At 33.9% G+C, this 25247-nt stretch overlaps 1 protein-coding gene across 2 annotated transcripts in view; it reads left to right on the plus strand.

The window, feature by feature from the left end:
- Window positions 1-4048: 4048 nt before the first annotated feature.
- The window catches only part of LOC114325644 (uncharacterized), a 37161-nt gene continuing 15962 nt past the window's right edge, over window positions 4049-25247 (plus strand). The window contains exons 1-4 of one of the 2 annotated variants that reach the window (XM_050659634.1): window positions 4049-4220; window positions 4273-4485; window positions 8780-9133; window positions 15165-15331. In XM_050659634.1, the coding sequence (XP_050515591.1) occupies window positions 4168-4220; window positions 4273-4485; window positions 8780-9133; window positions 15165-15331 (787 nt within the window). In that variant the 5' untranslated portion in view covers window positions 4049-4167. The remainder of the gene's footprint in view (window positions 4221-4272; window positions 4486-8779; window positions 9134-15164; window positions 15332-25247) is intronic. The other variant, XM_050659633.1, reaches the window with a different exon arrangement.

Genomic DNA, 25247 nt, shown 5'->3' on the forward strand with positions numbered 1-25247 from the left:
CAGAGCCGCCCATTCTCGAGAAAATGAATTTATTCCAACTCAAACGTCCTCACTGTACCTAAAACTTCCGAGGCTTGTATCTTAAAACCATGATTTTTTGGAGCTACGGTCCCCTTGAGTCTTTTGTTCTACACATCAAGGACTACCAGAGCCCAAAGTTTCAGAGCATTTGACAGAGAGCCATTTCCCATAAGGTTTCTGCGGGGTCCTTTATAGACAAAACAAGTCTCGAGAGAAGCCTTTGTAGGTCCAGGTCCAGAACCATTATGTAGTATCAGTAAAGGTGCTACAAAAAACGAGATTCAGAAGTGGCTGATAAGCAATCATCAAAAGAAATGAAGAGTAACTCAAAGTCAAATCCAGACTAAGAAAATAATAAGAATATTGATAAAAAAAACTCTCGGAAAATTTGATAAACCTCAATATACGGAAGATTAAAAGGTCACCGAAATGGTGACGATATTGTCGTTTAAGAAATCACCCACACAAAAGGAAAAGGAGTATCCAACACCCTAAATATCGATCATTTTGGCTAAGCTATGCTGACAGAACTCCTAGGGTTAGGTATAGACAACTCCTATAGAAACTAGTCCATCAATCCTAGCATGTAAAAAAAGTCATAGATAATAAAATACTTGCATTGGGGAATATAATAATATGGATGATTCTCTAACTATAGCTTCATAAACACAAATGCCCCTATCGACGATAAAAAAGATATGGAAAAAGAAGAATTTTATGATAAACTGGACCAAACTTATAGATTATAGACTATGCCCTAACAAAGATGTTAAGATGACTATTTGGGACAAGAAGTACAAGATTAGAACAAGAAAAGACCTACAGACCACCCCAAAAGAATGAAGAAAGATGGAGAGGTACTGACCACCATCAAATCTCGAAAGTTAAAACAGTTACGGACACATTGTGCAAAATTAACCTGGATACAGTGGCGGATCCAGGGAGCCATCGCCCCCCCCCTCTCTCAAACCAAGTTATGTAATATGTAATGTTTTTAAATCATATATAAAGATTATAAAAACATTAATATTTATTTTTATAGAAATTTAGCCAATCGCCTCCGCCCCCTATTAACGATGCTGGATCCGCCACTGCCTGGATATGCCCTTCTCTCCTACAAGCCATCGTGGAAAGAAAAATATTTGGAAAGCGAGGTCAAGGAAGAAGAACATCCTGTGAACATATTATGTGCAGCTTTTTCGCGCTGCTGCAAATAAACTAAAGATTGTCATGATCATCGCCAACATTCGTCACGGATAGGTATGTCACAAGATATTTAAATTCTCCTACCTGTCCTAGTTTTTCTCCAAGCAATGTTCTTAACCATTCCGGTTCCTTTTCCAACCACATACCTATAATCAAAAAAAAATAAATCAAAAATAGGTTGAAGAAATGGGAAAGCTTAAACAGAGAACACGAACATAGAACATTTTACAAACTAAACACCAAACGAACCGTTTTGAAGCCAGTACCTAGCAAACAAGATTTAGGCCCGGTACTTTAATTATGTCTCGATTAACCCGCCAGTGGTCGCTATATGAGATTTTCTCTCACGGTTTCAGAAAATTGCACAAAATTTTTTTTCTGGGAAATTATACGCACTGTAGTTCCTTCTAGTCTTCTAACTATACTCTCTCGACAATCTAATAGACTCGTCCGCTTAGATAGTGACTCAGTTGACCTAATATCACCCAATTGTTGAGTCAGCGCGCTTCAAGTGAGACATTCTCTCATCAAGCGACCACCCGCGTTACGAACTGTACATAAAAATTAATTTTATTTTGGCACTTAAAACCTAAAATAGTGTAAAAAAATTGTAATTATTGTCATCAATCAATTTTTCCAGAGCATTCTTGGTATATTTGTGTGCTGTGCCGTAAATTATCAATACGAAGATTGATTAATATTTGTTTAATTCCGATTATTTCTTTTTATTTTATTATATATTATTATCTATATTATGGTATATTAATTTTTTCTTATTATTAGTTAATAAAAAAATTTAAAAGCTGTTTTAAAAATTTTATTTTGTAAAAAAAAGCAAAATTTGGATATGTGAGAGAAAATCTCACGCGCGACCACTCGCGTAACAATCTACCTAGCGACCAATGCCGGGTTAACAGCCGGTTAGTTAACCGGGGTTTAATCGGGAACTCTTTAGGGTCTCTTGCGTTGTAATAAATGCAATTATAAGTATTATTATAATTATAAATACATACGTTTTTAGTACAAGAGACCCTAAAGAGGTCCCTATTAAACCCCGGTTAACTAACCGGCTGTTAACCGAGACATGACTTAGGTACCGGGCCTAATAAGGCTCAGAAAAGTACCTAGGACCGTATGGTGGAATTAACGAATAGGGTCTGGAAGCCAACAAATTAACAACAACAGTTATTAAAAAAAAAGAACTTTTTATAATTATATCATTATCCCAATTCAGAACCTATTTTACTTCAAATCAGGCCCGAGGCACTACATAATTTTCAGGCCCCTAAATATAATTTAATAATAATATCAATTAAGTTAATTGCCCTATCAAGTCCTCTTGACGTTGGCGATTAACATGGCGAAACTGTCTCTGTCTCGAGCTATTCTAAATAGTTGTTCTGCTTTCTTTATTCCTGTCCACTCCCGGATATTCTTCAACCAAGAGGCCTGCTTTCTACCAATTCCTCTGCATCCTTCGATTTTACCCATCATAATAAGTTGAAGAATATTATACCGGTCTCCCCTTACTACGTGTACAAAATAGGCCATCTTTCTATATTTAATGTTATCAAGCAGCTCGCGGGCAGCATTTGCTCTCTTAAGGACTGCCACATTTGTCAGCATAACCGTCCATGGTATTTTCAGTGTACGTCTGTGCAGCCACATTTCAAAGGCCTCAAAACGATTAATGGTCGATATTTTTAATGTCCATGCTTCGACGACATACAAGAGGACTGACCAAATGTAACATTTAATCATGCGCTTTCGAAGTTTAAGTTGCAAGTTATCATTACAGAAGAATGACCTCATTTTTAAAAATGTCGTGCGGGCTATCTAGATTCTACATTTTATCTCTTTATCTGGATCTAGTTGTTCAGTAATATGGCAACCAAGATATTTAAAACTGGGTACTCTTTAAATTATATGACCATCAACATATAACTGTGAATCTTGATGGGCCAAACGGCTAAATACCATGTATTTTGTTTTTGAATAGTTTATGTTTAGGCCAAACTCTCTTCCCACTGTGTCAATGGCATTTAAAAGGTGTTGTAATCTATTCATATCATCACTTAAAATAGCTGTATCGTCCGCATATCTGATTGTATTTATCAGCATTCCATTAACTTTCACACCCCATTCCAAAATATGGAGCGCTTCCTTAAATATTCTATCTGAATATAAATTGAATAACAGTGGGGACAGTATACAACCCTGTCTGATACCTCTTTGTATTTTGCATATTTCTGTTGATTTTCTTTTTATGCAAGCTGTCGCTGTTTGACGCCAGTATAATTTTTCTTTGATTCGTACATCTTGACTATAAACTCCTTAATCCTTTAATATTTTAATTAATTTGTGATGTTGTACTCGATCAAAGGCCTTCTCATAGTCAATAAATACAGCAAATACGTCTTTCCTTTGATCTCGGCATTTCTGCAATAATACATTTAGTGCAAAGAGTGCGACCCAGGTTCCCAGTCCATTTCTGAAGCCAAATTGTGTTTCATCCTGGTCTTCTTCACATTTATCTCTGATTCTACTGTGGATGATACGTAGAAAGATTTTCAAAGTGTGGCTCATGTGGTTCTAAGACCACAGTTGACAAATTTGAAAATTTATCTTGTTTTATTGCAATAAAAATTTTTTGATGATATTTCCGGGCCCCATGATTAGATCATTATGCCAATATCTAATTCGGGTGTATTGATAGTTGCCTAATGATCAGGTCATTTATTAACCCACGCTGCATGTGTCGTTAACCAATCATATACGATATAACCCGGCCATAAGCCAATAAGAATTAAGTACAAAAACAACTTACCAGCTTACCATAACCTTACTTTCAAAATAATTTTAAAAAGATTAACTTACATTACTTCTATTTCTATATATTTATTTTAAAATATATAAATATATATTTTAAAATATATACATATGGCATACTCGCAGAAGCACAATGGATTGGTATTGGTGCCATACTTCAACAAGTAAAACATTTCATTCAAAAATTGTAAATATTTGAAGATCTTTTTGTTTTAGAGCGGAATGGGAATACGTAGCCAAATGTTTAATTTCAAAATCAGAAGATAAGTTAATAAAAGCGTTGAGTATATTACAAATATGGAAACAACGAATGCCGATACTTCCTGCTGGTATTGAGGGGACACTTAGTATATTAGAGGCTATACTCCTGGATGAATCTAACATCCCTGAAAATTGGCTAGGCAAAGTGAAAGCGAGTGCCTTGACAACGTAAGTTTATTAACAAATGTTTGATTCACCGCTTCAACTCTAGGACCTATGTAGTAGTAGTAATCTTTATTTCGAAAATTGTACATATTTATATCATACATGCAGCAGAGCGAAATACACGAAAGAAATTACAGAAATCCTGTTATAATATTTGAATTCATAAAATCAATTACTTTGTATGGTTCAATCTGCAACAGTAATTTATGCACAGCCTGTTTATACTGAGTTAATTTTGGCATTACGCTCATATAGCTTTTCTGCCTTGAAGACGGCTGCTCTGAAAAGTTAATTTGATGTACATCGGAACCATTCTCGCAGGTTATACAGCCACAATATTCTTAGTGTGCTCCCACGCTTCTTTTCCGTGAATATTTTCTTGCATAATCAATTGGAGCAAGCTGTATCTCTCTCCACGTGTAAAATGTAAAATCCTATTATAACTTTCTCCTCTGCTGGAATATTACTCAGTACGTCTCCTAATTGATCATAGAAAGCTCTTCTTTCATTTTCAGCCAGACCTGTTTGAGGAGCATACACACACACAACATTCAATACCTCTTTATCAATTACAAATTTCACTGACATCATTCTATCACTGTTCTTACAACTTCTACTACATTATCTTTCATTTCACTATCAGCAATTATACTAGTGTTACTACTCCCTACATACAACAATTTGTATCCTTCACCTAGTTCTTTCGCCCTTTGTCCTTTCCACCTAGTTTCTTGAATACAAGCAATTTGAACTCTTCTTCGTTTGAGCGTATCCACTAACTCCAGACTCTTACCTGTAAGACTACCAAGATTCCAAGACCCTATCCTGATTTTTATAACCTGTAATGGTGTTCCCCCTGAGATAGTCCTCACCCGGAGATCCGAATGGAGGCTCATTTTAGTTCCGGAATATTTTACCTCAGGAGATGCCATCATTTCAGTATAAGTTTTTATTGCGCTGGAGAAGGTCTTTTCATTATTATGGCCTGAAAAGATTTTGTTTGGATATTTGATGCCTGAATGCCTTTTCTATCAGCACCATACCCTGTCCTGCACGTTTAGCCAATACACCACCAATGCAATCAAAGTGCAGTATTACCCCACACCTGCCTGCATTTTTCTGTATAGGCCACGATCCCTACTGTAAGGACTGCCCTATAAGCCAATGTATTGTTGCCTGTATCCCGCCACTAGGAGGCACGTACTTTATTCGGGATACAAGTTTATTCAATTCTAACCAACCTAGCTTTTTCCATTCTGATTTTGATTTCCTGGAGGTAATCATTTGTGAGTTGATCATTGTTCCAAGTTATGCATATTGGTCTACTTGTTAGACATTGGTTCCGTTTATGAAAATATTCTCGTTATTCCTTGGAGTTTTCGATATTCTCATATTTTGTCTTCTTGACATTCATTGTTAAACTGTATTCTTGTCCATTATCCGCTATTCGGGGCACCAGCCTCTGAAGATCCTCAATATTTTCAGCTAAGATGACAGTGTAATATGTTGTTAATGGAAACTTCATTTACCTTTATTCCAGCTGTTTCAGCCTCAATAGCTTTTTCAGGATTTCTTCCGAGTAGGCATTAAAAAGAATTGACGACAACATGTATCACTGTCTCACCCCAAATCTGATTTCGATTTCCTGTATTCATTAACACATACTTTTTCTCGCTGCTTATAGTATAAATTCAATATAATCCTTATCCTGAGGTCATTGTTATATTTATTTATTATTTATTGATGGACCAAAGTCCATTAGTACATAATACAATTAAAATGTCACACAAACTAGAAAAACAATTCAAAATAAGATCTAGTACAAAATTGGTAAATACATAATAAACAATAATAAAATTACTTGCTCTCATTTGACAATTGAGAGCTAGTCCTATAATATAAAGTAATAAAATCTAAATATCTAAAACATTTTGCAATTGACAAATACAACTTATCTCAGAACAAAGACAGTAACAGTACAGTGGAACTTCGGTTATCCGTCAGGGCACCGGACCAAGGGTATGACGGATAATCGAAAAGACAGTTAACAGAACATTAAAAAAACTTAATTGATCAAACGACTAAGTGACACAATCAATGTTCGAATTTAAATCAAACTGAATTATGGTGACACACAGATATTGACTGTAAAAATTATTTTGCTGTGCGTTTTTATTTCGCCTTGCGATTCTAAAAATAGAACACTAAAAGCACGGTATTATTTATCATTAATCATTAATCTAATCCAGAGCCCTGAATAAGAACAAAAATTATTTACATAAAGAAATGCGGTGGTGGCATAACTGCACGTGTACATTTTAACGAATTTCGTTTGGCTTATCGCAATTCTCAAACAAAATGAATTGATGACTAAATTTTTACTTATGTAGTCAATATAACTTATGTATGGACCCTGACGGTTAATAGAGAGATGGATAATCGAGGTTCCACTGTAATTGACAAATCAGCCCTGAAATTAAAACATTAAGTTAAATATAAATGTAATTGTGTAGAAAACGCAGTAAAGTCGTTCATAAAGAAATCAATATGCGGAGATAATGTGTTTGCTAATTTAATAGTATTACAAAGATAGGAACTTGAACCATAGTTTGTATTCTACTTCTATTGTAGTCTATCTTCTTTGATTTACTGTTTATTTATTTATTGTTCATGTCACACTGTGTCGAATGCTTTATTACAGTCAATAAAACACCCATATATATCTAATTGACTCTAATGTCGTGGGGCAATTTATTAAAGAATCTCATACAAAAATATTTGGCACCGTTTTCTGTCACAGTCAATCTATGAATGGGATAAATATACTTAATCTCCCTATTGATATAACAATGTGTAGGTATTAATAGCTTCATTTTAAATAGATGTTAATTTATAAAGAGGAACAGAATTCATTCTTCAATGTATATTGCAGCTACTGTTAAGATATTGTTAGTTTTGAAAAGTCCTCTACCAGATGCTCCAAATCTCATTTTTGTAATAATTCTGAGTGCTCGTTTCTGACAGAAAAATGTTTTATCAAATTTATTGCTTCCACCAAATACACCAAAGATTCGAAGTTGAAAATATACTGTTTTTGGTCATCTTGATTCAAATATTGTGATAATACTCTTAAAGTGTAGCCGTTGATTGAAATATTACCTCAATCAACGGTATAGCATACTGACTTCAACATTGCCCTTGAAATTACCTTTCAAATGGTTTTGATATTTTATAGCCCTTTATTTTCGAATTGTAATATCCCATATTCGGATTCAGCATAATCAAACACAAAATAGAAACATTTTATCAAAGAAAAATTATGAATTCAACGAGATTTTTAAAATTATTTATACAAAGCAATTGTTATTGTTTAAACAATTAGCGGCTAAATTTGTGAGTATAACAGAACTACTTACCTTAAGGTACTAGTACACTTTAGCCGACCAAAAATAATCATTTTTTTCAAGAATTTTTTTCTCAGAACATTTATTAAAAGTGAACATAAAACTTTTTACATGCAAGGTGCAAAAGTCGAAGCCTCGAAAAATGATTGCGGACAGTTAATCTCAGGATTGGGATGTCTGAACAAAAAAATCATACTGCATTTGAAAGAGGAAGGTTTCTTGCGTGACAATTTACCATAATTTGACCAAAAAATAAATATTTTAACCATGAACTGAAAAAAAACGGGCCATTTTTTCACAAAATTTTTTCAAACATCCGTAAAATCTTTTTTTTTTGCGGAATTTTTCACTAAAGGTGAAATTGTCATGTAAGAAACCTTTCTTTTTCAAATGCCGTACGATTTTTTTGCTTCGGAGATCCCAAACCGAGATTAACTGTCCGCCATCGGAACTACTTTTTTTCGAGGATTCGACTTTGGCGCCCTCTACAATATTAGTGTACGTGCATAAATGAAAAAAGATATATTTTTTGTATTCTCTAAGAGTTAGATATTAACATGTAAAAGTTTTATGTTCACTTTTAAGAAAGGTTCTGAAAAAAAAAATCTTCAAAAAATGTTTATTTTTGGTCTTATAAAGTGTACTAGTACCTTAACATCTATATAAACTAACAAAATAAGTTTTATAAAAATATAAGCTTGTTTGAATTTTTCCGAAACAATACATGTTTTCGTTCTCTATTGTCTCCCCTAATTCTAATTATGCAATTTTCAATTGATTGTAAATTTTGATGAATTATTGTAATGTTTGTCAAATTCTGTTGTAACTTTGAATTAGTTGTGCTATTATTTGGCCTGAGATATGGTGTGGTTTATATGTATCTGTTTTTCTAGGTTTCTAAATGTGGCAGTTCACAACGATAAACAAGGTAACTTTAACAAAAAAGTGTCAAAATCCTTTCCAAAGTGGATAATAGATATCAGGCACGATTTTTGTCATGGGACAAAAGAAATATCAAATGACAATGTGAAAATTGCATTGAATTTATGTTTTGAATGGATCTTGGATGATTATTGGAAGAAAGAAAACAATCTGAGGGATTATATTTTGGAAGATACGGCAGATACTAATATTATTGATTGTTTGAACACATATATTAAGCTCACTCTCAATATATACAAAGGAGTGACAATGGGAGACGAGTTTGAACATTTGATGAACAAGGCTAATTATTTAGCTAGCAAGAGGTACTGTATTTAGTGGTTAATGGCTAATAAAGGGTGTTTTTTAGAGGTGTAGAAGTATAAATTGGCAACACTTTTTTAACTGGCGGCGATTTTGACAGCTGTCAAATGATAGATGTTTAGTTCGGTTTGGCATTTCAGCCTGAATAGACTGACGCCTAAACAACGCTTCCAAATTGTGCAAATTTATTTTGAAAATCATGGATCTGTTCGAAATACCTATCACACACTACATCCATTTTATGGTCAACATAATCGTCCATCAGAGCAATTAATTCGATTAATCATGAAACGTTTTCGCACCACCTTTAAATAATAATACGTATCCACAGAGACATCGTACAGTCCATACAGAAGTTGTTGCTGCCGTAGAGCATATAGCCCAGAGAAAGACCCGAATCAATCTATCCACCATCATGCACAGAAGTTTTTTTTTTCATCTTTAAAGAGGAGGAGTCTGGAATCTTCAAAAGACATCTCAGTCCAGAACGCCGCCTGACTGACCTTATTGCAGGATTCATTCTTTGTAGCCCCAGCGATAGTTCCCGCGATAGCGATACTTTAAAAACGCTCTCTCGTCGCCGAGGCTACGCCGAATGCCTACCTGCTAAACCAGACCCTCCTCTGTCATCCAGCGCTCCGAAAGCGGAATGGCCGCTGCAAGGTCGACATCGCTTCCGAAGCACTTTACCTTCATTTATCCACAGACTGTAAGCAAGGAGGCCCTTCCTTTTCCCCGTCTCCCCCTTTTTTGGTCCCAAAAGTGGGTTTTTGTTTGTATTTTTTTTAAGAGCTTTTTTACCACAGTCTGTTATAATCTAACTAATCTGTTACAATCTAACTCACCTATTCGCCTGTCATCAAAACTTATTCCCTCTACCTTCTATTTACAATATATTTCCCTCTCAACCCTATCGTTGGTACAGCTGTTTTTTCTCCTCTTCTTTCTTCTTGATCACTACACGGATATAGTTGTGTATACTAGTCCAACCAGATTTATTTTCAGTCATTCTCTCAATCATTTCTCGCACTGTCACAAAATTCACACCTGTCTCTCTTTCCATTCTTTTCCTTTCTATTATCCATCTGTTGCACTCTAGCATCGTATGTGTAGCGGTGTCCGGGTGTCCGCAGTATAGACATTCATCAGTGTCAGCCTTTCCAAACCTAGAGAGGTAGGCTCTAAAACACCCGTGTCCTGTGAGCACCTGCGTCAGGAAATAATCCACTAGCCTGTGACCACAGTCCATCCAATCTTTCAAGTTAGGGAGCAGCATCTTTGTCCACTGTGCCACATGCTCCGTGTTGTTCCATTCTTCCTGTCATCTTTCAATTGACCTTTCTCTTTCCTGTCTTCTCTCGGCCATAGTAAGCTCAAGGTTTCTTCTCTCATATAGTTCTTTTCTTTCTACTACCAACACATGCAGCGGAACACATCCAGTGATGGCCCACAAGGCTGCGGCAGACAAAGTCCTGTACGCGCATGCCACTCGTAGCAGACTTGTTCTATCCACTCGTGTAATGAGGCCCCTGTAGGCCTGTATCTCTACCGCCTCACTCCAGACTGGTGCCGCGTAGAGGACGATCGACTGCACAATACCGTGCAAGACCCTCCTCCTTTCGGATTTGGGTCCTCCAATGTTGGGCATCACCCTCCCCAACGCAGCCGCACTATGTGCAGCTTTCCGGGTCACCACCCGCACGTGCTCCCCCCACTTTCCATTCTGGTGCAACGTCACTCCCAGGTACTTAACGTGTTTCTTGGGTATTAGACAAGCCCCTGCACATTGTAGTTCCACACTTTGCCTGTTCCTTTTCCCCTTCAGAATGATGGCTTCGGTCTTCGCTGCTGCGAGTTTCAGTACGTGCTGTGTCATCCATTTCTTCACGACGCCACCTGCGTTCCGTACCCGGTATTTAAGATCTGGCTCGTCCCGCGCCACTACCAGCACAGGGAGATCATCTGCGAACGCGAAAGGAGTCGTACCCTCTCCATATTCACAGTTCATAATCCCGTCATATGCCAGGTTCCATAGCATCGGGCCCAAGACAGCTCCCTGGGGAACACCTGCTGTCACATCCACAATCGTGTCTTTCTCCACCATAATTCTTCTCTCAGACAGATATTCCACTACCACGTTTATCAGGTATCCAGGACATTCTCTCTCCTCCATTGCCTTCATTACCTCGTTCCACTGCAGCGTATTTAATGCATTCCTAACATCGAACAACAACAGGGCCGCCCAACGGTGTTCATCCGCTCTATTGCGCAATGCGTCGAATACACTCACGATTGCGTCAATCGTGCTTCTCCCTTTACAGAAACCAAATTGCCTCGGGGATAAGCCTCCCGACCTCTCAATCATGCCTTCGATACGTCCCCGTAGCATTCTTTCATGCACAGAAGTTGGATATGTGTCAATCCACTTTATGGAAGATTTTATGGAAAATGGGTTTTGGTTTGTGTACTTACAAAATCCAACTCCTGCAAGAAATGAAGCCTCACGACCACCTAGCATGGCGTAGATTTGGTGAATGGGCCCAAAACAGGGTTGCCGTTGATCCTGATTTTCGTAAGCGAATTTTGTTTGGCGATGAAGCTCACTTTTGGTTGAATGGCTACGTCACAAACAAAACTGCCGTATTTGGAGTGAAGATAGTCGTCAAGTGTTTGTTGAAACATCATTACATCCAGAAAAACTGACTGTTAATGTGTTTTATGGGCTGGTGGAATCATTGGTCCGTACTTCTTCAAAAACTATACTGGCCAGAACGTTACAGTCAATGGTAATGGCTATAGAGATAGAGCTATGATTACTGAATTTTTCATTCCTCGATTGAACAACCATGATGTGCAGGAGCTGTGGTTTTAACAAAATGGCCCAACATGTCACACAGCTTGTGCCTCAATTGTTTTATTGCAGGAAACATTTGGCATCAGCTTCAGTTTCATGTTTGGGATCCGTGAATTGGCCTCCAAGATAGTGCGATAACACTGCTAGACTTTTTTCTGTGGGGATATTTGAAGTCACTAGTATACACCGATAAGTCTAAAACGAGTGACCATTTTTAGGACAACATTCGCCACAAATGTAAAAAGTTATCGAAAATTGGACCTCCAGACTAGACTACGTTAGAGCCAGCCGTAGCGGTTGTATGCCAGAAAACATATATTTAAATTATAATGCCAAAATTTTATCTTTCGAATAAAGTTAACTATATGTCAATTTAAAAAATCATTTTGTTTTATTCCCTTTCAAATTTCTATACCTCTAAAAAACATACATTATACAGGGTGTCCCGCAGCGGCGGCCGGCCAGGTGAAGTAGGTGAAGGTGATCTTCACCAAAAAATATAATCAAATTGAGACAAAAAAAAAATAAAAAAATATAAGTAGCATTATTATATCTAAATACTGAAATTAATTATAAACCTATTTTTTTTAATTAATCTAAAAATTAAAAAAGAATTTTAATATGTAATCCAAAAATTAAAAAAGAATTTCAATATGTAATCCAAAAATTAAAACTGTAGGTCCTTGACGGTCAGATACTGACCTGTGTCATTTGACTTCTATGACTGGAGCAGAGTTAGATGAAGACGTAGATGAAATTTCGGCTGTCGGCTGCACAAGCGTCAACGGTTGTCATGGCAACGTGACGTCATCATATCGGCACTGGTAGTACCCAAATTAGCAAGTGCAGATGAATTTAAAAATAAGTCCGCCGTATTCACCTAGTAAAATTTTAGTTGGATGCGTGCTATGATGGGCAGTATTCGTTTTTTTTTCGGAAGATGGAAGACCGCAAATCAGTTCAGCTGGCTAAAGGCTTTTTATGAGATTTAAATGATTTTGAGTTTACATTTTTAGCAGTTTTTATCGACATGTTTCATATTATAACAGATATTTTATATGACGTTCTTAAAAAAAACATCCCTAGATATTCATTTTTGTTTAAACTAGATAAAAAGGACTCGTCAATTAATACGTGATAAAAGAAGTGAATAATTTTTTAATTCTGTTTTTGACAAAGCAAGCACAATGACCGTTATTAATACTTTGAAAAGATATATAGGTGTGATGATGGTATGAGCACGAATGCAAATTCTACCCAATTTTTTTATTTAATATATATATTTTAATGGAAATGGATTACATTTTCAGGATTGTGATGAATTAAAATTCTTTGTGAATTGTGATTGTGATGAATAAGCTTAGCAGATACAACAAAGTTTGGGTCATACTGTCATACAGTTTGATCATTCCTTCCGACGCTTTTCAAAGTTTATTTTGAGTTTTTGGCAAATATTTACTAAAACTCAAAGACTTAAAAGAGAGCTCTGCCTTTTTTATGCTGACGGAAATTTAAAAAATGGTAATTTGCAAGAAATGGTTATAAAATTACAACCAATTAAAGACATTGTTACAGAAGCCTATAATTTGTTTTGTTTAATTCTGACAATTCCCTCGAATACCGTATCTGTAGAAAGAGAAGTTTTTCGTGCTTAAAAAGGCTAAAAACTTTTAGTTTATCCTTTCTATGAAGATATAATTGAAAGATTTGCTTCCATAAACGATCAAAGACTCGACTTGATTTATAAAAATTGATTAAGTCAGTTTTATTAATCTATCTAATACATACTGCTTTTTTGTTTAAGTATCTCTTCATCCTCATCTCTAATATAAGTGCCATAAAAAAGTTTTCTAAGTTGTTAGGGCCCTAAACTCTAAACATTTTTTAAAGAATTTTTAATGAGATTTGGGCGCGTCATAGGTATAAGTATACCGAAATTTCTTTTGGGTCCGGCAGACTTTCCTCATCTTCACCACTTTTTTAGGCCACGAGCCGCCGCTGGTGTCCCGAAAAGATTGGTCATAAATTATACCACACATTCTGGGGTCAAAAATAGTTCGATTGAACCTAACTTACCTTAGTACAAATGTGCTCATAAAATAAGTTGCAGCCCTTTGAAGTTACAAAATGAAAATCGATTTTTTTCAATATATCGAAAACTATTAGAGATTTTTTATTGAAAATGGACATGTATCATTCTTATGACAGGAACATCTTAAAACAAAATTATAGTGAAATTTGTCCACCCCATAAACATTTATGGGGGTTTTGTTTCCTTAAACCCCCCCCCCCCCCACCCCAACGTTTGTGTACGTTCCAATTAATTCATTATTGTGGTACCATTAGTTAAACACAACGATTTTAAAACTTTTTTTGCCTCTTATTATTTTCTCGATAAGCCAGTTTTTATCGAGATGCGGCTTCTTTTTTAATATATTTACATAAAAATTTTATGAGGATTTTGTTCCTTTATACCCCCCAAATGTTTGTGTACGTTCCAATTAAACTATTATTGTGGTATCATTAGTTAAACACAGTGTTTTTAAAACTTTTTTGCCTCTTAGTCTTTTTTTGACAAGTCACCTTTTATCGAGATGTGGCTTCTTTTTAAAAATATACCTTAAAATGTAAATTATAAATAAATTTTTAGATTATTAACAGGTCTCTATAACCGAAGGTACTTAACCATATACAAATATGTGGTGGATTCGACAAATATTCAAAATATCTCGATAAACACTGGCTTATCGAAAAAGTACTAAGAAGCAAAAAAGTTTTAAAAACATTGTGTTTAACTAATGGTGCAACAATAATAATTTAATTGGAACGTACACAAAAGTTTGGAGGGGTTTAAGGGAACAAAACCCCCATAAAATTTTTATGGGGTGCACAAATTTCACTTTAATTTTTTTTTAAGATGTTACTGCGATAACAATGCCACATGTCCATTTTCAATAAAAAATCTCTAAGAGTTTTCGATATATGAAAAAAAATCGATTTTCATTTTGTAACTTCAAAGGGCTGTAACTTTTTTTGTGTGCACTATTTTGTATATAGGTAAGTGAGGTTCAATCAACCTACTTTGGACCCCAGAATCTGTGGTATAATTTATGACCAATCTTTTCGGGACACCCTGCATAATTTGTCACCATTTTCAATTTAATATTATTTGTTTTAAGGTACAATTCAGAAACATTAGATCCTTCAGATCTTCATAAAGTTCTCGAAGAAACTTTAAAGCAAGAATTATCGAATCCTAAGAGTAAAAAGTTGAGTGCCAAAGTGGCTGAAGTATTAGTTGATAACAAAGCTTTGTTTCATGTGCATTTGAAAAAGGATGAAGTAGGTCAGTATGAACAAAATCAGTATGCACTAAAGAAAAATTATTGATATAATAATTAGTTTTTCTGCTGCTATTGTGTGCCATTGCTTGTTGCTCTCAGTAGTTCTCTAATTTTTATACAGCTTTATTAATAACAAAGCATACAGTGTAATAACAATGAACACCAAGAAGACAAAAGGGCCTAGCCGTGTAAGATGATGAAGAATGCCCCCAACTCGATTCGAATTCCATATAGGTCACCGTTTAGCACATATAGAGAAACTCACTTTCTGAAATTTTTAGCCCCCTAGGTTTTTATTTTTTTACTCAGCCGCATCTATAGCTAGCGAAAAACTTTAAATGAAAAAGTTGTACATTTCAAAAAGTTGTGTTCGAATTTTTTTTTTTAATTTTTGGCGGGAATTTTATTTATAGGACGATTTTAAAATTTTAACTGAGTATAAAAAAATAACTAAGACATTCGTTTTCACGAAAAAAATTATAACGTGTATTTTTGCATAATGTTTCACCCTGAACTTTTTCAGATTTTTAAAATTGGTGAAACGTACTTTTAAAAATAAAAAACCGCATTTTTTTTGTTTTTTTCTTCGTTTATTGATACAATTTTACACATGGTGTTTAAAAAAAGGTAACACTGTCACTAGGATAGATAAAAAACTGAAAAACAATTGGGGTTTGCTTAATAAAAAAAAATTGTAATGCCATCCATTTTCAAGATACATGGCGTTGAAGAAAACAAAATTTTACACATTTTTTACGATTTTGCCGAAACTACTGGCAACATTGTAATACAATTTGGCAGGTTTTAAGAAGTAGTTATTGTGTATTTTTTGACATACAATTAAGAACTTTATATTTATTATTGGCGCGAATATGGGTAATGGTCTGAACTTTTTAAAGAAAAAAATATAGTACGCCACTGACATATTTCAAATTAACAATCATTTTTGAATTCCTCGTTCCATTTGTGACAAAAAATCTATCTTCCTATTTTTTCATACGACGCACCATTTTTATGCAAGAAATAAAACATCTTAATCCTTACAAAGTATTTCGTACTCATACATCCATATAAAAATTTAATTCCAATACTTTGGAAGTATGTATTAAGATATTTTATTTTTTGCATGAAAACGGCGTCGCATGAAAAAAGGGAAGATATATTTTTTGTCACAAATGCAACGAAGAATTCAAAAATGATTGTTAATTTGAAATATGTTAGTGGCGTAATATGTTTTTTTTAAGTTCAGGCCATTACCCGTATGCGCGCCAATGATGAATATAAAATTCTTAATTGTATGTCAAAAAATGCACAAAATGCACTACAAAACCTGCCAAATTTTATTACAATGTTGCCAGTAGTTTCGGCAAAATCGTAAAAAATGTGTAAAATGGATGGTATTACAAACATTTTTTAATAAGCAAATCACAATTGTTTTTTAGTTTTTAATCTATCCTAGTGACGGTGTTACCTTGTTTTAAACATCATGTATAAAATTGTATCAAAAAGCGAAAAAAAAAAGCCTAATTAGGCTCTAGGTGGGTCACGTGACCACCTAGGGGGCTAAAAATTTCAGAAAGTGAGTTTCTCTATATGTGCTAAACGGTGATCTATATAGAATTCGAATCGAGTTGGGGGCATTTTTCATCATCTTACCCAGCTAGGCCCTTTATGAGAATATCTAAAACGCAAAGAAATAAGAAGAATCTCCTCAGAAACGGAACCAATTTCGAACGAGTAGACCAATACGTATATTTGGAACAATGATCAACTCCACAAATAGCCCAGGAAATGAACGTGAAACTCGGCGATACCGTGTAATTTTCAGGGGCAACTCCGAATTGCATGAAAATTTGGATTTAGGTTCTACTTACCCTCCACTTCAAAGTTGAAATTGTGCCGTTGGTTGCTTTTACTTGGGGGGTGACAGTCACCCCTTCTCGGCGGTGAAAAAACATACGGTCAAGATAAGACCGGAAATGGATAAATTGGCTCATTTTAAGCAACTTTTGTTCTATAGAGTTTTTTACTTAAGTCAATACTTTTCGAGTTATTTGCCATTGAAAATGTTGATTTTTCGACAAAAAATCTATGTTTTCAGACGGTTTTTCGCAAATAACTCAAAAAGTAAATATTTTATCGAAAAAAATATCCTTAGCAAAAGTGTAGCTTATTAAAAACCCAAAAAAATGGTGTATCAGTAAAGTATATCAATCAAATAAAAACAAAGTTGTAGCTCATGAAAAATACGTTCTTATTCGTCTAATTCCAAATCGAATATTTCAAGGTAAAATCACCGAAAAATTAAGCACTTTTCGGGAAAAACCCATTTAAACTTTTTTAAAGTGTTTGTAAAAAGCTTTGTTTTATTGTTAACAAAAGTTTTAGCATTAAAAATAAGCGAGTTACGCTCAAAATAAAGTTGGCCCTCTTTTTTTTTGAAAAAATCATGAAAATATTGCCGTGTTTAGCTCCCCAAATGAAATTAATAGCTACCGCTTTACAAACAATTTACTTACCTATCTATTTTTTATATGATCTGTCAGTCTCACCGGTTTAAAGTGTTTATTTTTGAAAGGGTTATAATTGAGAAAGCTTGAATGGGTCACTAATCACGAGTGTATGCAAATTTTGAACAGCCATATCTTAACCAATTTTTGTCTTACGGAGAAACAAAATGAAACTAGCATATTTATAATAGCAAAACTTACATTTTTTTACTCTTTAAGATTTTTCATATCACTAATACTTTTTAAGTTATTTTGAAAAAATAAAATTTTTCAAAAATTTTTAGAAATTTTTTTTGCTATAAAACCAAATGTTTTCAAAAATAAGCACTTCAAACCAATCAAACTTACAGATCATATACAATACACATACAGTTAAAATAGATGGTAATGCCAAACGATTAATTTCATTTAGGGTGCTAAATAGAGGGAGGTTTTCACGATTTTTTTTACCAAAAAAAGGGGCCAACTTTTTTTCAGTGTAACTCGTTTATTTTTGATGCTGTAAACTTTTGTAAAAAACAAATAATAAGCTTTTTTTCGATACTTTAAAAATGTTAAAAAGGTTTTCCCGAAAAACGCTTGTTTCTTCGGTGATTTCGAGTTGAATTATTCGATTTGGAACTAGACGAATAAGAACGTATTTTTCATGAGCTACAACTTTGCTTCTACTCAATTTGTAGACTTTACTGGTACACCATTTTTTTCGTTTTTTTATAGGCTACACTTTTGCTAAAAATATTTTTTTCGATAAAATATTTACTTTTTGAGTTATTTGGGAAAAACGGTCTGAAAACGTAGTTTTTCTTGTCGAAAAATCGACATTTTAAATCGCGAATAACTCGAAAAGTATTGTCTTACGTAAAAAACTTTATAGAGCAAAAGGTGCTTAAAATAAGTCAATTTATCCATTTCCGGCCTTATTTTAAACACGCGTTTTTCACCCCCCGAGAAGGGGTAAATGTCACCCCCCAAGTAAAAGCAACCAACGGCACAAATTCAACTTTGAAGTGGAGGGTAAGTAGAACCTAAATCCAAATTTTCATGCAATTCGAAGTTGCCCCTGGAAATTACACTCCAAAACGGTCATTTATTGGGCTACAAATGATTATCAGGAAATTAACATTAGAATAGAAAAGGCTAGAGCTAATTTTAACAAAATGAGAAGTGCTCTGCACGAGTGATCTGAAGTTAGAGCTAAGAGTAAGGTTTGCTAGGTGCTACGTTTTCTCGACTTTGTTTTACGGAATGGACCTTGGTCCTTGAATGCGGCATCAATGAAAAAACTGGAATCATTCAAGTTGTGGGTGTATAGAAGAATTCTGAAAATATCATGGACAGAACACGTCACAAACAAAGAGGTTCTGAGAAAGATGAATAAAGAAATGGAAGTCTTAAATACAATCAATACCACAAAATTGGAACATCTCGAAACATATTACACGTGGAGAGAGATATAACTTGCTCCAACTCAATATGCAGGGAAAGATCCAAGGAAAAAGGAGCATAGGGAGACGCAGAATATCATGGCTGCACAACCTCAGAGAACGGTACGGGTGTATATCAAATGAACTTTTCAGAGCAACCGTCTCTAAAGTCTGAATAGTTATGATGATTGCCGACCTCCGCCATGGAGATATCACTTAAGAAGATACAGTGTAAACTGTTCTGGCATTATTAGTGCAGTCATTGAAGCATAAAATAGGTTTTTAACTCCGAAATTTTTTACTAGGAACCGATTTACATGAGATTTTGGAATTAGGCTTATCTTACCCTTAACTTCAAAAATGATATTGACCCGAACTCTGTTTTTTTATTTTTAAGGGGTGAAAATAACTCCTTAATGGAAAAATTGACATTGAGCCATTTTATCGCCAGAAATCGTGTTTAATAATAAAGAGTGGCATTGCAAAATGTTTTTTAACACAATAACCTCATGTTAATTTCATTTTCATCCCCTTGAAAACCGTACAACCCTTGAAAACAACCCCTAAATCGAAAAAATTTACAAAAAATTAATTCAGTATGACATAATAAGATTTAAATAGAGAGTAAATGCTATTTTACGGTCTCTATCATAATTATCATATTGTTAACCCCCTTTCAACCCTTAAAAACAACCCCTAAATAGAAAAAATTTACAAAAAATTAATTTGGTTTGACAAGAAGACTTAAATATAGAGTAAATAATATTTTACGTTCTCTATCTTAATTATTTAATTGTTAACCCCCTTTCAACCCTTAAAATAAACCAATCGATTAAAAATTGTATAAAAAATTTCTTTTGATAAACTAAAAAGTATTTAAATATCGTTCCACGTTCTCAAAAAAGCTATGCTGGAAAACATTGAATATGTATGATTATACATTTAAAAATGTTTAGTCTACTAAGTAGAAAAAAAAAATGTGTGTGTATTTTGTACGCACGTAAAAAGTTATACTTCTAAATATGATTTCAATGGAATAAATATACTTTCGGACAGTTTATTTGTATTTTATTTAAAGATTAAATTAATTTTTACTTACTATTTTCCAAAAATTTTTATTAAAACAATACCAAAAATTAAAAAAAGATTAGAAAACACTAGGATTCGAACCGGGGACCTCTTGATCTGCAGTCCAACGCTCTACCACTGAGCTATACCCTTTTCTTTATCCGGGCTACAACATTTCTCAGACATAGTGACAAACAGACGAAGTTGATTATAAAATACTTTAAATATTACTTATTATCTTATTCCCGAGGTAGACAAGTTCAAATGCACAAAAATTATAATAGTTATTTATGATATAAATGTTAAAAGTACAATTTTAAGGCACGTATGTGAAAGTTTGGTGTGAAAGATTCGCTTCGCTCATTCTGCAATTCACCTGAGTGCCTTAAAAATGTACTTTTTAACACGTATATCATACAATATTTTTTCTACAAACGTCTTATATATCAACAATTATAATTTATTCATTCTCAATTACAGGACAATACCTACAAAATCTTTTACTTGAACTTGACTGACATTCTATTTGTATATTTTTCTTGACATTTCATCAAAACTGCCTATACTCTCAATACGCAAATCATAACAACTATAGAATAACATCAGAATCTACTTTTATTTTTGTATATTCTATCAAATTTTAATAGTTTTTTTCTACAAACGTGTTAAAAATGCAATAATACAGTTTAAATTAAATTTTAAAAAACCTTTTAAACCACCTTTTTCAAATTGCGCAAGTTGTATTATTAATATTAATGTTAATAAATGAAATATAAATATTTTGAAGTTTTACAATTTGACAATTCACTTTTAACTGCAGTGCCTTAAATTTTTTAAAGCACTGGTGCTTTAAAGTAGCATTTTTAACGCTCCTATGGAGTGCTATAAATTACATTTTTAACACGTTTGTAGAAAAATATATTTAAAAACACTAATATATTATTTCCACACCTTTTCTGGACTGATACATACATTCTATGCCGCTACTACTATTCCGCTGCCTCTCCAAGACGAAATTTTTAAACATCATGACGCGTGTCTGAGGGACTAGAATCCTCAAATTATTTTAGTGATAACAACTTTAGCATGGTTCTGATTAATATTCGTTCTATAAGATATAAAACTGATGAATTATTTCTGTTTCTAGAGGAATTAGGGTTTCCACCGATAGTTGCGGTTACTGAGCACTGGCTTGAAGTAAACGAGCCTTTTTTTGTAGAAAAATATTCCACTATTGCTAGGTATGACCGTCCAAGTTCAGCTCATGGAGGCACCCTAATTCTTTCTACAAATAATGATTTTTCTCTGGTAACAAAATATGACTTTTTATTAAGTGAAGCATTCTTTGAGTTTTCCTTAGTTTACAGTAAGAACCTTAATCTTTATATTATTTGCATTTATAGATCACCTGACTCTTCCGTGGAACTATTTTTTCAGAACCTGCTTAATTTGTTAGATGACCTGCCCCATAAAAGCAGAAAAATTTTATGCGGGGACTTCAACATTAATTATGCTGCTGCTTGTGCTACACAAATATCCCTGGTCAACATATTTGAATCATATGGTCTATCAATGCACATTGATTCTCCTACAAGGATTACAAAAACTTCATCTACCATAATTGATTATATTGTCTCAGATTTCTCACCCCTTGATGTCTGCGCTACAACTGTTAATGCGGGACTATCTGATCATGAAGCGGTTTATACGAAGTTTAACATCTTTAGCAAGTCTTCCTCGAAAACTCGACGTTTAGGCAGGATTTTTTCCGGTCGGAACTTTCGTAAATTCCAAAATTTATGCTTAACCTATGAGTGGCACTTTCCTTCCATGGACGTCGATTATAATTTCAGTGATTTTTTGAATAAGCTGGTCTGTATCTTCAATAAAGCATTTCCTTTAATCACAATTAAGCAAAAACATCGCAAACCCTGGACTACCAAAGGTGTCCGCATATCAGCCAAAAACATGCGTTCACTACTGTATATCAAGAAATTTACTACCAACGTCTCTGTTACTGAATATATCACCAAGTACAGGGCAATCTATTTAAAACTTATAAAATCGGCTAAAAAATTGTATTATCAAAATCGTCTCAGAAGCTCCAAAAGTGTTGCAAAAGAAACTTGGTCCATAATAAATGATCTTCGAAATAAAACTCACACAGCTCAAACATTTTCCCTTCTAGACCCAGAAAATCTAAATGAATATTTTGTTAATGTGAGTAAAAATATAACATCAACTATTGTGTCACAACAAGATCCCATTTCCTATCTCCCTAATTCAGGAAAGGTTTCGAATTCATTCTTTATAAGACCGGTTGGTAAATCTGAACTGATCCAAACAATCAATAGTATCAAAAGCAAATCTTCCTGTAGTACCGATGGACTATCTATAAAAATTTTCTCAAATCTCCCAGACAATGTGTTGGGAGTCCTCATCTCTCTAATAAATGATTCTTTTGAGAAAGGTAAATTTCCAGAGTGCCTAAAGACGGCCATCATTATTCCTCTTCATAAGGGTGGTGAAAAATCTATTGCCTGCAATTATAGACCTATTGCATTACTACCGGTACTCTCCAAAATTATTGAAAGACTCCTAAAAGCCCGACTTATGTCCTTTCTCGTTGATAACAAGATTTTATCATAAAATCAGTTTGGATTTTTAAATAATAAATGTACCACCGTTGCCATGTTTTCTGTACTACATGAGGTTTATCAAGCATTAAACAATAATCTCCACACTGCCACTGTTTTTTGTGATTATGCCAAAGCTTTTGATTGTGTAAATCACGACATTTTGATAAAAAACTAGATTTCTATGGAATTCGAGGTATTTCTTTGAACTGGTTTCAATCTTACTTGGAAAATAGGAAACAACTGGTTAGAGCAAATGATACAGACTCTAGTCTCAAAAATGTTGTATGTGGGGTACCGCAAGGTTCAGTATTGGGTCCTCTACTTTTCCTTATCTTTATTAATGACATCACTAGTTTAAAAATCGATGGAAAAGTTTTTCTTTTTGCTGACGATACCAGTATCACTTGGAGCAACTCAAATATCGCAACTCTTCATGCTACTATAACTTCTGATCTACTCACAATAAAATCCTGGTCAGATTCTAATTTACTCTCTTTTAACGTAGATAAAACAGTAGCATTACCCTGTAAAGGAACTCTTCAACCCTTACCTCTTCATAACAGCCAGATCAGTATCGTTGATTCTGTAAAGTTTCTTGGTATTTTTTTTAGATAGCAACCTTAAATGGTCCCTTCATATCGATGTGTTAAGCAAGAAACTATCCTCAGCTTGCTTTGCAATAAGATCTGTCTCTAAGGAAATGGATTTAGCCTCTTCCAAAATAACATACTTTTCATTGTTCGAGTCCCATCTTCAATATGGTCTGCCTTTTTGGGGTTTTGGTACAGCTGCCCAATCCGATGTTATTTTTAAATTGCAAAAAAGAGCAATCAGATATCTGTTTGGCCTCAGAAGAACAACACATTGCAGAAGCTACTTCAAAGATCACAGAATTCTAACATTACCTTCCTTATATATTTTAGAAACTGTTTGCTTAATTCGTAAACATCTACATGTTTTTCCAGAAAGACCTAGACATGACTATTCCACCAGAAATTCTACTTTTGACATCTATTTACCGATCCCGTCCAGTGAGTTAATAAAGAAATATATATTATATTCTGCAAAAAAACTATACAACCATCTCCCTCTACAACTTAAATCTGCAACATCTTTCCCCAAGTTCCGTAAAATGACTAAAGCCTATTTATCTGAAAGACCATATTATTCAATAGCAGAGTTTCTTAACCAATAACTAAGAAATTACAGTATTGTTATGTATAAGTAGAATCTTAATCTATATTTGAGTGTCATATGCAGCATCATAACTTATTAAATTTCTTATTAAATTTCTTAAGGTAGATTACGCAATTTGCAATTTTTTTTTAATTTTGCAATAGATTGTTGCTGATTTTTATTTGACTTTATTATGTTTTATTTATATTGACGATTTGTATAATTTTAGTAAATTGTATTTGTTATTGTTTGTATTTATGATTCTTGTAAGCTTTGTCTATAAAATTGTTAAATTTTTCATGACAATAAAGCATATTTCTATTCTATTTCTATTCTATAAATTAAAACATTTAGTAACGAACTCCATACTGTCTGTGTGCGCATGCGCGCAGATTAATAAAATTTCACCCTCAATCGCGCCTAAAGAAGTATAACTTCAAAAAATACGATTAGTTTTTGGGCCATAACTACTGCAATTTTGAAGATATCACAACTTATAAAAAACCATTTTGAAGGTAATTAAAAGAGCTACAACTTTTTTTATTATAATATGTAGTGAAAAACCTTATTTTGAAACGGTGAAGGGTCAAAGGGCTCGAGAGAGACTGTGCGCGCTCTTTAATCAATCATATCTTCGGCAATTTTTATGTGATAGGAAAAACAAACAAACCAAAATTTTTGTCAAAAAAAGCCTATTTTTTATTATTACACTTTTTTACGTATCTCTTTCATTATCTTTGAGATATTATGAAAAGAAGGTGGTTTTTTTAATTCGAAATTTTTTTTCTTAAAATCGTGATTTTTTCTATAAATATGTGTTCCAAAGCAGCGAAACTGCTAGAATCCATCAAACTCTTTATATTAAAGTTGATTCTAGACGGAATACGACTAATTTTAATTTTGGTGGAAGTGACACTTATGAAATCCATCGATTAAAAAAAAACTATTAGATGTTCCTCTTTTTTTCATTACAGCTCACTCATTTTACGTACAAAAGACTTTTAACAGTGCTCATTTTAAAGCTTATTTTAAGCACTATAAAATCCTTTCTCATTAGCATGCGTAAAATTTATTCACTCTCCGCTAGATGGCATTGAATAC

The sequence above is a fragment of the Diabrotica virgifera genome, chromosome 8, assembly GCF_917563875.1.
Source record: "Diabrotica virgifera virgifera chromosome 8, PGI_DIABVI_V3a".
NCBI classification, from domain to species: Eukaryota; Metazoa; Arthropoda; class Insecta; order Coleoptera; family Chrysomelidae; genus Diabrotica; species Diabrotica virgifera.